The sequence below is a fragment of the Castor canadensis genome, chromosome 3, assembly GCF_047511655.1.
Source record: "Castor canadensis chromosome 3, mCasCan1.hap1v2, whole genome shotgun sequence".
NCBI lineage: Eukaryota > Metazoa > Chordata > Mammalia > Rodentia > Castoridae > Castor > Castor canadensis.
The window spans coordinates 52,611,749-52,624,827 of record NC_133388.1 but is presented as its reverse complement, the minus strand read 5'-3'; the positions used below and the strand labels follow the sequence as shown (position 1 = coordinate 52,624,827).

At 46.9% G+C, this 13,079-nt stretch overlaps 1 protein-coding gene across 4 annotated transcripts in view; it reads right to left on the bottom strand.

The window, feature by feature from the left end:
- Samd4a (sterile alpha motif domain containing 4A) overlaps positions 1-13,079 on the bottom strand; it is a 216,145-nt gene that overhangs the window by 29,403 nt on the left and 173,663 nt on the right. For all 4 annotated transcript variants that reach the window (XM_020162024.2, XM_074067968.1, XM_074067967.1 and 1 more), the window contains one exon: positions 2,775-3,108. In XM_020162024.2, the coding sequence (XP_020017613.1) occupies positions 2,775-3,108 (334 nt within the window). The remainder of the gene's footprint in view (positions 1-2,774; positions 3,109-13,079) is intronic.

Here is a 13,079-nt window from a genome sequence, read left to right as displayed (position 1 = left end):
TAATTTGAATTGTGTATGAAATGTGTTTCATGAAACACACTTGTGTATTGAGCATGAAATGTGTTTATAACCTCTCTACAGTAGTTACAATTTAAACAGAAGCAGTGCGAGAGGGAGGGAGGGGTTCCTTGAGGGCTGAACCCACTCTGGAACCCCTTCCTGGGAACCAGGCAGATGGACCACACGTTCAGGTAGCTGCCCATGAAGGCTTGGCAGGGCTGTGTCCTTACCCATGGGAAGATCTTTTCTGATCCAACACAGCTGAGGGATGGGGGGATGTGGGGAGCGTAAGGGCCTGCCCAGGCTACCAGCCCTGGGCAGCTCTGGGTCATCTCCTTCTGTACCAGATTTCTAGCAATTGAAGTCTTTTTAAAGGACTTGTTGGGAGGTGGTATTTCTCACTTTAACTGTAAAGCTCAGATGTGCACTTCTGTTGGTGGAAACCTGGTTCTTTAAAATAGTCTGAAACATTGATAATGAAGGACAAAAAATGGCTTCCTCTTTCCAAAGAAAAGCACTAGCATTCACCATGTCTTTTTGAACAATCAAGATTTCTCATGAGACAGTCTACCAAGCACAAGTTATTTCAGGTTGGGCATTTTCAAGGACCTGGGCGTAATGGTCTGAGGCTCTGGAAGGGAGGGGACAGTGCAGGCAGGGTCGAGGCTGCCTGGCAGACACGTGCCCAGCATGGCCATGGTGTACAGACTAGTGTCACACCTCATTTTGTGCATCAACCCCTATCAGGCCTCTGCATCAGCCGGGTCCTGTGCTACCTGTGGGGTATTCAGTGGCTGTTAAAAGTGGCGTGTCACCACGAACAACAGGTATTGGCGAGGATGCGGGGAAAAAGGAACCCTCTTACACTGCTGGTGGGAATGTAAACTAGTACAACCACTCTGGAAAAAAATTTGGAGGCTACTTAAAAAGCTAGACATTGATCTACCATTTGATCCAGCAATACCACTCTTAGGGATATACCCAAAAGACTGTGACACAGGTTACTCCAGAGGCACCTGCACACCCATGTTTATTGCGGCACTATTCACAATAGCCAAGTTATGGAAACAGCCAAGATGCCCCAGCACTGACGAATGGATTAAGAAAATGTGGTATCTATACACAATGGAATTTTATGCAGCCATGAAGAAGAACGAAATGTTATCATTCGCTGGTAAATGGATGGAATTGGAGAACATCATTCTGAGTGAGGTTAGCCTGGCCCAAAAGACCAAAAATCTTATGTTCTCCCTCATATGCAGACATTAGATCAAGGGCAAACACAACAAGGGGACTGGACTTTGATCACATGATAAAAGCGAGAGCGCACAAGGAAGGGGTGAGGATAGGTAAGACACCTAAAAAACTAGCTAGCATTTGTTGCCCTCAATGCAAAGAAACTAAAGCAGATACCTTAAAAGCAACTGAGGCCAATAGGAGAAGGGGACCAGGAACTAGAGAAAATGTTAGATCAAGAAGAATTAACCTAGAAGGTAACACACACGCACAGGAAATCAATGTGAGTCAACTCCCTGTATAGCTATCCTTATCTCAACCAGCAAAAACCCTTGTTCCTTCCTATTATTGCTTATACTCTCTCTACAACAAAATTAGAGATAAGGGCAAAATAGTTTCTGCTGGGTATTGAGGGGGTGGTGGGGAGAGGGAGGGGGCGGAGTGGGTGGTAAGGGAGGGGGTGGGGGCAGGAGGGAGAAATGACCCAAGCCTTGTATGCACATATGAATAAAAAAAAAGTGGCGTGTCAGCACTGCACATTCCTGCAGATACAGTCAAGCACACCAATGACTGCAATCCAGTCTCAACTAGGCTAAGACAAGGAGAGCAAAGGGGCCGTAGGGCTGTGAGGGGACCTCCCAGCTCAGGGCTGGTGAAGAGCATGAGGTAAGGGAAGGAGTGTTCCAGGCAAGGCTGCCCCATGCAGGAGTACAGGGTGTGTATCGCTAAGTGTACTCCCAGGTGAGGGTGGCATCTACTTAGAGAAGATACCAGCCTGTGATTCTCATTGAGGCTTCTTGTGGACGAGCAGGGGCCACAAGACAGAGGGAACCCATGTGCACAACGGCTCAGGAGCAAGAGAAGACACAAGCTTCTGAGAACTTTGAGACATAAAGTCTGTCTGGAGCATGGAATGGAGGTGGTGAGGGCAGTGGAGGTAGTGGGGAGAGGCCAGGTGACAAGTGACTCTCTAGGTCTGTGTTTTTATCAACTAAGAGCAAGGGGGAGACATCATGTAACTTCAAGTTTGTCTATGTGGAGCTAACAAGAAGGCATGATGGGAACCATATTGGTGGGTGCTGGAGAAGCCTGTGGGGTTCAAATCCCAGCCCTGCCAGCAGCTGTGCAAGCTGCAGTGAGGGAGGTTGTCTCGGTTTTCTTGTCTGTTAAATGCATATTTGGGGGATTAAACTGCCCAGGAGAAACACTGTGCCTGGCACACAGTGATTGTTAAATAACCACAAGCTATCAGAGGGAGAGCATTTCGTATGGTGGATCAGAACTCAAGGGAGAGGTGTTCCTGAAATCACTTTTTCCAGGGTCTGTCCCACCTTCTTTCCCTGATGGTCCAAGGCCCAGTGTGGTCTCTAATGGGAGGCCCAAGCATCACTGGTCAGAGATCAGAGAGGCGGGAGTTCTGATCTCAGTCCTGTCTGTGCAGTGGACCTCATGCCATCTTCTGGATCGGGTAGTTTACCCAGTACCCAGGGAAGCCCTCAGGACCTTGGGGCTCTGGTGAGTGGTTTTAGAGAGAATACCTTTCCCCATGACGCGTGTGAACTGCCCAGGGAGGTCCCCTTCCGGCAGGGGTGCAACAGCCAGCTCCCCATCGCAGCTACTCAGCTGGTGTGGCTGGAGCCCGCCGCTGGCCCCGGCGGAGGCACTACCCACGGCACTGGGTGCTGAGGTGCTGTCTTTGCAGTCGGGGCTCTGGCTCTCGGGGCCCATCAGTGAGGGCTGGTGTGGGGCCGGTGGCTCCCGGTGGCGGGCCTCTGGGGTGGCGCTTGGGGAGCTGTAGGCCTTGATGGGCGTCAGGATCATCTGGTGCAGCTCCTGGAGGGGGATGCGCAGGCTGCCCCCCTCGATGATGTCCTGCAGGGTCAGAGGAAGAAGAACGAGTGAGGCTCAGGAGCAGGTCACCACCTGCATGCCTGCCCCCCACCCCCGCCCTGCCACTGTCCTCAGCTATTCTCAGCTGCTGGCCCCATCAGCACAAGGTTCCTTAGAAATGCATCCATTTAAATTTCACCTTTTGAACACTGGACCAGGTAGAAAACTTGGAAAATATAGCTCCTTATAGCCAAGAAGATGTGTGTCACCTGAAAATCCCATTATGTACAGATGACCATGAAATAAGGTTGATCTCCTTTCTTTCCTGCCTTCCCGGGAGCCTCTTTATAAAATGCATTTCTTCTTTTTTTTCTTTAGGCACTGCTGGGGTTTGAACTCAGGGCCTCTCTAGCACTCTGCCACTTAAGCCACACCCCAGCCCTTTGCCTTTTAGTTTGTGGTTTAGATAGGATCTCATGCTAACTTTTGCCTAGGCAGGTCTCAGACCATGATCTTCTGTCTCCACCTCATGAGTAGCTGGAATTACAGCATGAACTACCACACCTGGCTGCACTTCTTATTTTAACACTTCAGAGGTTGTATAACAAAGTTGGATCAGAGCGTGGCTTTGTGTCCTGTGTATGACTGGTTCTCGGTAAAGGAACCTGTTCATACACACCTTCCCTTGGCCTGTGAAACAAGCAGCACAGGGTGGCGATTAGAATAGACTCCGGGGGCAGATGCCCAGGTTTGAATTCTGGCAGTGCTGTGTGACCTTGGAAAAATGAGTGAACCTCTCTGTCCCTCAGTTTCCCTGTGGAGCAAATGAGGATAACAACAGTAGCTGCCTCATTGGGTGATGAAGTCAGTGTTTGTAGAGCCACAGGTGAGGGTCTGCCACCGGTGTTTCATGCTTCTTGTGAAATTAAGGAGTTTCGTGTTGAGGGCTTCTGTGCACTGAGGGTGTGCTAAGCAGGGGATGCCAGGCATGGGGATTGTGATAGGGACAGCCTGTACCGCTCTCTCAGGGAGTTTACATCCTGCAAGAGATGACAGCCATGCCAGGGCCTGGGGTGTGGACAGGCTGCTGTGAGGGGCGGTTCTGGAGGAGGTGGTGCTGCAGCTGGATCCTGCATGAGCAAGCGAGGCCGGGAGGACCCCTGAACAAGCATGCCAGGCAGTGAGGGCAAAGGCCCTGTGGTGGGAGTGCATGAGAAGCAGAGGGTGGGAAATGGGGTTCCAGGAGCCCCCAGGCCTGGTCATGGAGTTCTGTGCGCCAAGGCAGGGTATTAGAGCTTATTCTAATGAGGTGGGAAACCAAGGAAGGTTTTAGTAGGGGAGTGATAGTTTTAGAAGGATGATGCTGGAGAGAAATACTTTTAATGTACGATAGGGCATGTGCATATTTAATAGTAATATGTGTCTTTATATGTTATCTAATAAAATTGGATTATTCTGCACATCCTGTGATTTATGGCGCACTACTGATTAGGAAAAGGAAAGCAAGTTGGTTCCTGAGGCTGGGAGTGGGGCTGTGGGTCAGGGGTGGGGTCTTCCCTGGCACGAGGGTGGGTGGGGCCTTCTGCCCCCATGTGGCCGCAGTCACAGCTCTCCCTGGGACCCAGGAAGGACACTGCTGAGTACTTAATCTGGGATAGTGAGGACATAAGTTTAAAAGCATGACTGATGAACAAGTATGGAACCCATTCCTGAGATCCTTTTCCTGCTACCAAGAAGTTTCCTTTCTTATTCGGTGGTACTGGGGATTGAACTCAGGACTCCATGCTTGCTCTACTGTTGGAGACACACCCCAGCTCTTTTTACTTTAGTTATTTTTCAAATGGGGTTTTACAGTTTTGCCAAGGCTGGCCAGGACCTCAGTCCTTCTGTTTATGGCTCCCACGTAGTTGGGATGACAGGTGCACCACACCCAGTTTCTTGATTGAGACGGGAGTTTCACAAGTTTTTTTTTGCCTGAGCTGGCCTTGAACAATGATTCTTCCAATCTCTGCCTCCCAAGTAGCTGGGATTATAGATGGGAACTACTGTGCCAATCTTCAAGAAAAATTTCTTGATGGTGTTAAGGAAAGCAAATGTGGAACAAGCTCATTTTTTTTTTCTTATTTTTTTTTTCATTTTTCTTTTATTATTCATATGTGCATACAAGGCTTGGTTCATTTCTCCCCCCTGCCCCCACCCCCTCCCTTACCACCCACTCCACCCCCTCCCTCTCCATCCCCCTCAATACCCAGCAGAAACTATTTTGCCCTTATTTCTAATTTTGTTGTAGAGAGAGTATAAGCAATAATAGGAAGGAACAAGGGTTTTTGCTGGTTGAGATAAGGATAGCTATACAGGGAGTTGACTCACATTGATTTCCTGTGCGTGGGTGTTACCTTCTAGGTTAATTCTTTTTCATCTAACCTTTTCTCTAGTTCCTGGTCCCCTTTTCCTATTGGCCTCAGTTGCTTTAAGGTATCTGCTTTAGTTTCTCTGCATTAAGGGCAACAAATGCTAGCTAGTTTTTTAGGTGTCTTACCTATCCTCACCCCTCCCTTGTGTGCTCTCGCTTTTATCATGTGCTCAAAGTCCAATCCCCATGTTGGAACAAGCTCATTTTTGCACTTGATGCTTTCCAATCAATTGATCAGAGAAAGGAAAGCTGAGGACAGCTGCCTGGGACATATATCTCAATTCTGAGCAGTAAATGACACCAATAGCCACATCCTGTTATTGGAAGGAGCCTGATGTGTTCAGGAGGAAGGCCTGGAAGTAGAGCCTGAATTGCACTTTATCCTAGTTGGCATGAAGATTTTATGAAGGAAGTAAAAATCTAATCAGCCACCACAATTGTCCCAAGTCTGACCAGAGCCACTGTTTATCCTATGTTAGGGAGGGAGTCCATTTTTTTGAGGCCCAGGACCTAGAACTCACAATCTTGCCTCAGTCTCCTGAGTGCTGGGATTACAGGTGGGCACCAACATGCCCAGCAAGACACTCATTTGCTTTTTAGAGGCAATCTTCAGAAGAGCTTCCTTCTAACCATGGAGGCACTGTAGTGGCCTGGGCAGACCTGGCAAGCCCAGCTCCAGAGTTGGTATGTGCTCCTCACCATTCCCAGTTTCTCTGCTGTCTGGAAGACCACCTTTGCCTAGAGTTTGGATGTCAGTGAACAACTAGTACCCTGGACTTGGGGCCCAGAGATCTGGGCAGAGGAGGGCACATGGAGGTGAGCCAGCAGACTAAAGAACACCTGCCACCTCTCCTGACCCTACTGTGTGCCACCTGTGGGACTCTGGCCCTTAGTTTGAGTTTCTGCTAACCACCCAAGCAACTCCTAGGCATTCAGGGGCACCAACCTCCTTGGCTCATGCCTGAGGAGAGGAGGGAAGAAGAGAGAGAAGGGATGTGGCTCCATGATGGGGGAACAGGCGAGCTGAACTGGGGGACACATGGAGACCTGCCATGTCAGCCCATGTGGCTCCTGTCACTCAGGTGAGCAATGCACGCTTGAGACACTGTCAACTGCCATGGAGCCCTTGCCTGCTCTTGTCATAGCTCTTGTCACATAGCCAGAAGGCTCTTGCAGCTCATGGTGAGGAAGGAGAGCTGGGTTATGCTGAAAGCAAAATTTGTTCAAACAGAAACACACACATGCCCTGAGTCCAGATCTTATCATAGGTTTTCTATTGCGGCAACCACACCAAAAAATAAACTGTAAATACAACAAATGATATTAGATGATTTCTGTAAAATACAACTTCCCAAAATCACATAGAGTTGTGCTTTTTTGTTGTTGTTGTTGTTGTTTTGCCCGACAGAATTTAAACCACTATCTCAAGATAACACATGGCTTCCAGCCAGTTAACTAAACCCTGCATGTGTCAGCAGCAGTGGGGTGGCACGACGACCACCAGGTTATGTTCCCATCTCTTCAAAATGAATTCCTGAACTCAACACCAACTGAGAGGCATGCAGGGAGACGGCCTGAATGGAGCTCAATCTAGCATTCTCCCTTAGCTGTCGGAATGAATCCTCCTCCTTGACAAGTCTCTGTTGATCCTTCATGCCAAAAATATAATACTACATTATAAACATGAAGAGGCAAATGGAGCTGCCCAATGCCTAAAGTGTTGGCTGAAAGTGGTGGCGCGGAGCTCATGTGAAAGCAGGTAATGAGTACTGGTCTGCAGTGGCTGCACAGCAGTGGCTCAGAGGACAAGCAGAGGGAAGTTACTGTCCAACAGCCCAGTCCTGGCCTGGCTTTCTAGGTCTTAGACGAAGGCTGGTTCAAGGCCTTTCCTGGGCAAGTTACAAAAACAAGGTACAAACCATTTAGAAAAGAGTTTCATGCAGCCACAGTGTCCCCAGCACTTATGTGACATGTCCCCATTCTCATACTGCCTTTTTGTGAAAACAATTTGGACCTTTCACATAATAAACAGGACTCCTGGGTCTACCTAAATCCATTCTTTCCCTTCTTTCATTTATCAATCAGCTGCTGAGCCCCACACAGCCGGCACTGTGCTGCACTGGGATTATAAAATTAAAGGAATTGTCACTGTCACCTTAAGAGGTCTATGCTTCCTGGGACCCATATTATGGTGTTAGGAAAGGGAGCTGTGGGAACAGAGAGGAGGAACCCCTGACTCTGTGTGAGTCTCTCTATGTGTCTGTGTGTGTGTTTTAGGAAAAGAGGAAGAGCACCATGGGTTGGGGACGGTATGGATGGAAGGGTGTTCAGATGAAGATGGAGTGCTTTTGTAGGGCTGATCAAAAGCCACTTACTTGCTAAGGAGTTTGGGCTTACCTGAGTTACTTTCTCTTAAAAGAAGTAGCTGTTCTGATTGCCTTAGGAGGCGGTTTGCTGTCAAGGCTAGATGTGAAACATTTTTTGCAAGTACCAAATGCACCTTACAAGGATAAGGCATTATTACTCTGGAAATAGTATTTAATAGTATTAAATTTAACCACTTCTTCTCTGTAGCAGCTGATAAAAAAGTATTTCAGATTTAACCTCAAGAGGCCACGACCTGATGTGTCTGAAAAAGAGGCGTAGACTTCCAGAGCAGCATTTTCCTCCATCTAATTATAAATAAACTCACTCATGGAGTGAGTGAGTGTGTGCCTGTGTGTGTGTGTGTGTGTGTACATATATATACAAGTGTCTCCTATCTCCTTTCTCCAAATCATGGTTCCAGGCTTACAAAACGGTTCCATTTCACACCTTGGCAGTGTGTTGAAAAGGAAGGATGGTGTATAAAATGACATGGAGACATTTTTCTTTTAAATATAAATGTTTAAAATCTACCCAGTAATCCTTTCGACCTTTCTATCTCCTTTTCTACCAAGTAGCTTGAGAAGTCTACAGTTCCATATGAGTAACCTCAGCACACTTTTGCACTCACGGTTTCTGGGGTTTCCACCTCTGTTGACACCCTCCCAGTCTCCAGAAACCTTTTCACCATGTCTTCAGTGACCAGCTGAAGGCCAATTCCCGAGAACAACGTCCAATCTCCATTCTATATGGCTTGTCTGTAGCACCTGATGGGGTTGCCTGCAGGGCTCAGAGCTGGGTCTCTGTTTTCATTGGGTTCTTTCATTTCTTATGGTGGTCCTCGGGTTCTGTCCTCAGCTTTTATCACTTGACACACACTTTCCAGTATACTCACTCACTACATACTACCCACATAGTTGACCCACAGCTGGGTTCTGATCCTGCTGTGTCCTGGACTCTAGAGCTGCTCTTCTGTCCACTGACTTGCCATTTCCCAAATGGGTGCTACACAAGTGCCTCATACTCAACCCATCAAGGTGAGCTCCCTTTCTCCTACCCTACTAGTTCATAGCAGGAATTTGTTTCTGTCCCCAAATGTCATGACATCCAAACCCAAACCTCCTGACAACCACTGGACTCCCTCTCAATGATCTCTTTCATCCTCCTCCAGCCTCATTGCCTCTGGTTTGGTTCAAGGTCCCATCAAAACTTGCCACAGTCATCTCTGCAGCCTCTCAGCAGCATTCAGCTCCTACAAAAGGTTCTTCCCCAACCCACCTTGGTGATGACATTGATCACACCTGATTGTAAGATCATCAGCCACCATGTCTGTCTGTCCCAATGCATGACCCAAGCTGCCCACAGGCAGGAGCCACATACCACTCACTGTTAGCCTCCAGAGGACGGGGCGAAGCTAGTCCAATGTTCAGTTACTGAATGGAAGAGCTATGCACAGAGAGCTCACCTGCAGCTCCTGCAAATTATGAACTAGCAGTGGGCGGGGTCCCAGCTAGCTCCTTAGAAGTATGAGGTAAGAATGCCTGAGGCATCCCCACCCGCAGGTCATCCCCTCCTGCAGGAACAACATTCAGGGTGTCTGACAGTTGGGTGTTGTGAAGTCAGTTCAACTGGCTCATCTGACAGGCGAGGCTTCCCTCTCTCCCAGAAGTCAAAGTCAATGAGCTCACTATTGCTTCCTTCTTGGCCATGAGCAATCATTGTCTATTTGATGTTTTTTATTTATTTATTTTTTCATTTTTCTTTTATTATTCATATGTGCATACAAGGCTTGGTTCATTTCTCCCCCCTGCCCCCACCCCCTCCCTTACCACCCACTCCCCCCCTCCCTCTCCCCCCCCTCAATACCCAGCAGAAACTATTTTGCCCTTATTTCTAATTTTGTTGTAGAGAGGGTATAAGCCATAATAGGAAGGAACAAGGTTTTTTGCTGGTTGAGATAAGGATAGCTATACAGGGAGTTGACTCACATTAATTTCCTGTGTGTGTGTGTGTTACCTTCTAGGTTAATTCTTTTTGATCTCACCTTTTCTCTAGTTCCTGGTCCCCTTTTCCTATTGGCCTCAGTTGGTTTTAAGGTATCTGCTTTAGTTTCTCTGTGTTAAGGGCAACAAATGCTAGCTAATTTTTTAGGTGTCTTACCTATCCTCACCCCTTCCTGTGTGCTCTCGCTTTTATCATGTGATCAAAGTCCAATCCCATTGTTGTGTTTGCCCTTGATCTAATGTCCACATATGAGGGAGAACATACGATTTTTGGTCTTTTGGGCCAGGCTAACCTCACTCAGAATGATGTTCTCCAATTCCATCCATTTACCAGCGAATGATAACATTTCGTTCTTCTTCATGGCTGCATAGAATTCCATTTTGATGTTTTTTAAATGTTCCCATTCTAGGGAACCAGGGAGGAAGGATTTTTGTGGAGTCAATGCTGTTCTAGGTGTGTCTGTAGGACAAAGAGGATCACTGACTCATCAAAGGCCAGAGGGAAAGTCAATGGCACATCAGGCCCTCTGTGCCACCTTGCTGCCCTAGTGTCCACAAGCTGATGTTGGCCCTGGGCTGCAGAGAATAAGGAAGCAGCAGCTCGACCTCTCTGTGTCTCGGGGGCATGCAGGGGCATGCAGTCCTCCCTCGGTGAGAGGATGTGAATGACTTCCTGAAGGATGCTCCAGAAGTAAGAAAGGGAAAGTCATACTTTCACCAGAATGCTTAGCAATCTAATCCGGACTCACAATATTTTCTCTGCTTTCTAATAGATAAGGAGTAAGTGGGCCTTTTGAATCTTCTCCCAAAGAGAACAGTTTCTTAGATTAAAATGGCAATAATCACTCTTATACAAGCTGCTTGCAAAGGAGTTAGCATAAAATGAAGAGCAACAGCAAAACCTCAGATGCAGTTGAGAAGCTCACTTGTAATCTGTAATTCACTCCTCTAATCATGGATGTGCGTAAGTAGCCCTTAACTGTCTATCCACCCAGAGCATGGAAAAGAAAATTTCCTTATGAGGTTTTATATGCATATTCTCTAAATATAGAACATATGTGATATGCATGAAATATAACATTATGTAGTATGTACAAAATTATACACACACACATCCTTGTGAATGTTAAAAAAAAATCCCTCTCCACTCCATTAAAATGGCTTGCTTTAGGCCAAACACAACTTAAGGCCTGCCTACCTGCATACCCCTCCTCCCAATGGCTTCCTGGAATTACTCAGAAGAGGTTACCATTCCTACTCTGCAGGCTGCAAATACCTACACACCTTCCCTCCTGACACTGGTGCACAAGAATCCTAGGCCCATGGACGGAGGCGACGCTGGTTTACTTGTGTGTGGAATGGGGCCTGTTTCCCTCAGGACTTTGGATAAAAAGAATCTATCACCTATAGTCCTAAAAATGACAGTTGCAAGGATGATATCCAGAGATGAGAACCCATGTAGGCAATGAACAGAAAGGGACAGAAGGCTGCTGATAATTACCAGCTGCTAATTACTTTTAATATCAAAAAAGTTTTTCAGCATTTTACACTTTTTTTTGGAGGCAATAGGGTTTGAACTCAGAGCCTTGTGCTTGCTAGGCAAGCACTCTTAACACTTGAGCCATGATATAGTCCTGTTTGCTTTAGTTTTAATTTTTCAGATAGGGTCTCATGCTTTTGCAGGAGGCCAGCCTTAAACTGTGATCCTTGTACCTCTGCCTTCCACCTAGCTGGGATAGTAAGAGTGAAGCACTGCACCCAGCTTATTTTTTGAGGTAGGATCTCACTAAATTTTTGCCTGGGCTCACACTGAACCTCTTCTTCCTGATCTCTGCCTCCTGCATTACAGGGTTACAGGTGTGAGCCACCACGCCTGACCTGTATCCACTTTTGATGTGGTTCCTATCTGAGGCATGGGGACTCTTCTGTTGTTAAGTTAAAAGTCTGAAATTATTCTCTAGCTAGCCAACAATGCCCAGTGCTTTTGATCCCCGCTGGGAACCTGGAGTGTACTTGTTGATGTTTGTCACTCTGGGCACATTTTCTTAAAACCAGCTCCTACTTGGGAGAATGGCAAGAATGGGGCACAGCTGCATTCCCTACACTGTTCAGATTTCAGCTTTTGGTTATGGATTGAACACCTCATCAACCTCCAGAAATGCGATCAAGGCAGATGCAGTATGCTACAAAGGGAGCACTGGACAGCACTTCATCAGAGGTTGGGGATGGCAGGACATGGGCAGCCTGTACCCAGGAAAAGTACCTTTCAGCGTCTGGATAAAAGGAAGCCTCCCTTTGATCCAGCAATACCACTCTTGGGGATATACCCAAAAGACTGTTACTCCAGAGGCACCTGCACATCCATGTTTATTGCGGCACTAATCACAATAGCCAAGTTATGGAAACAGCCAAGATGCCCCAGCACTGACGAATGGATTAAGAAAATGTGGTATCTATACACAATGGAATTTTATGCAGCCATGAAGAAGAACGAAATGTTATCATTCGCTGGTAAATGGATAGAATTGGAGAACATCATTCTGAGTGAGGTTAGCCTGGCCCAAAAGACCAAAACTCGTATGTTCTCCCTCATATGTGGGCATTAGATCAAGGGCAAACACAACAAGGGGATTGGACTTTGATCACATGATAAAAGTGAGAGCACACAAGGAAGGGGTGAGGATAGGTAAGACACCTAAAAAACTAGCTAGCATTTGTTGCCCTTAACGCAGAGAAACTAAAGCAGATACCTTAAAGCAACTGAGGCCAATAGGAAAAGGGGAACAGGTACTAGAGAAAAGGTTAGATCAAAAAGAATTAACCTAGAAGGTAACACACATGCACAGGAAATCAATGTAAGTCAATGCCCTGTATAGCTATCCTTATCTCAACCAGCAAAAACCCTTGTTCCTTCCTATTATTGCTTATACTCTCTCTACAACAAAATTAGAAATAAGGGCAAAATAGTTTCTGCTGGGTATTGAGGGGGGGGAGAGGGAGGGGGTGGAGTGGGTGGTAAGGGAGGGGGTGGGGGCAGGGGGGAGAAATGAACCAAGCCTTGTATGCACATATGAATAATAAAAGAAAAATGAAAAAAAAAAAAGGAAGCCTCCCTTCCAAATCATCCCTTTTTTTTCTGACTTTGGTAAGGAAACCACATGACACCTCCTCTAAGATCTGCTAATGACATTCAACTGAGGATTTTCCTTAGTCCATCTTCCCATGATGAAGGT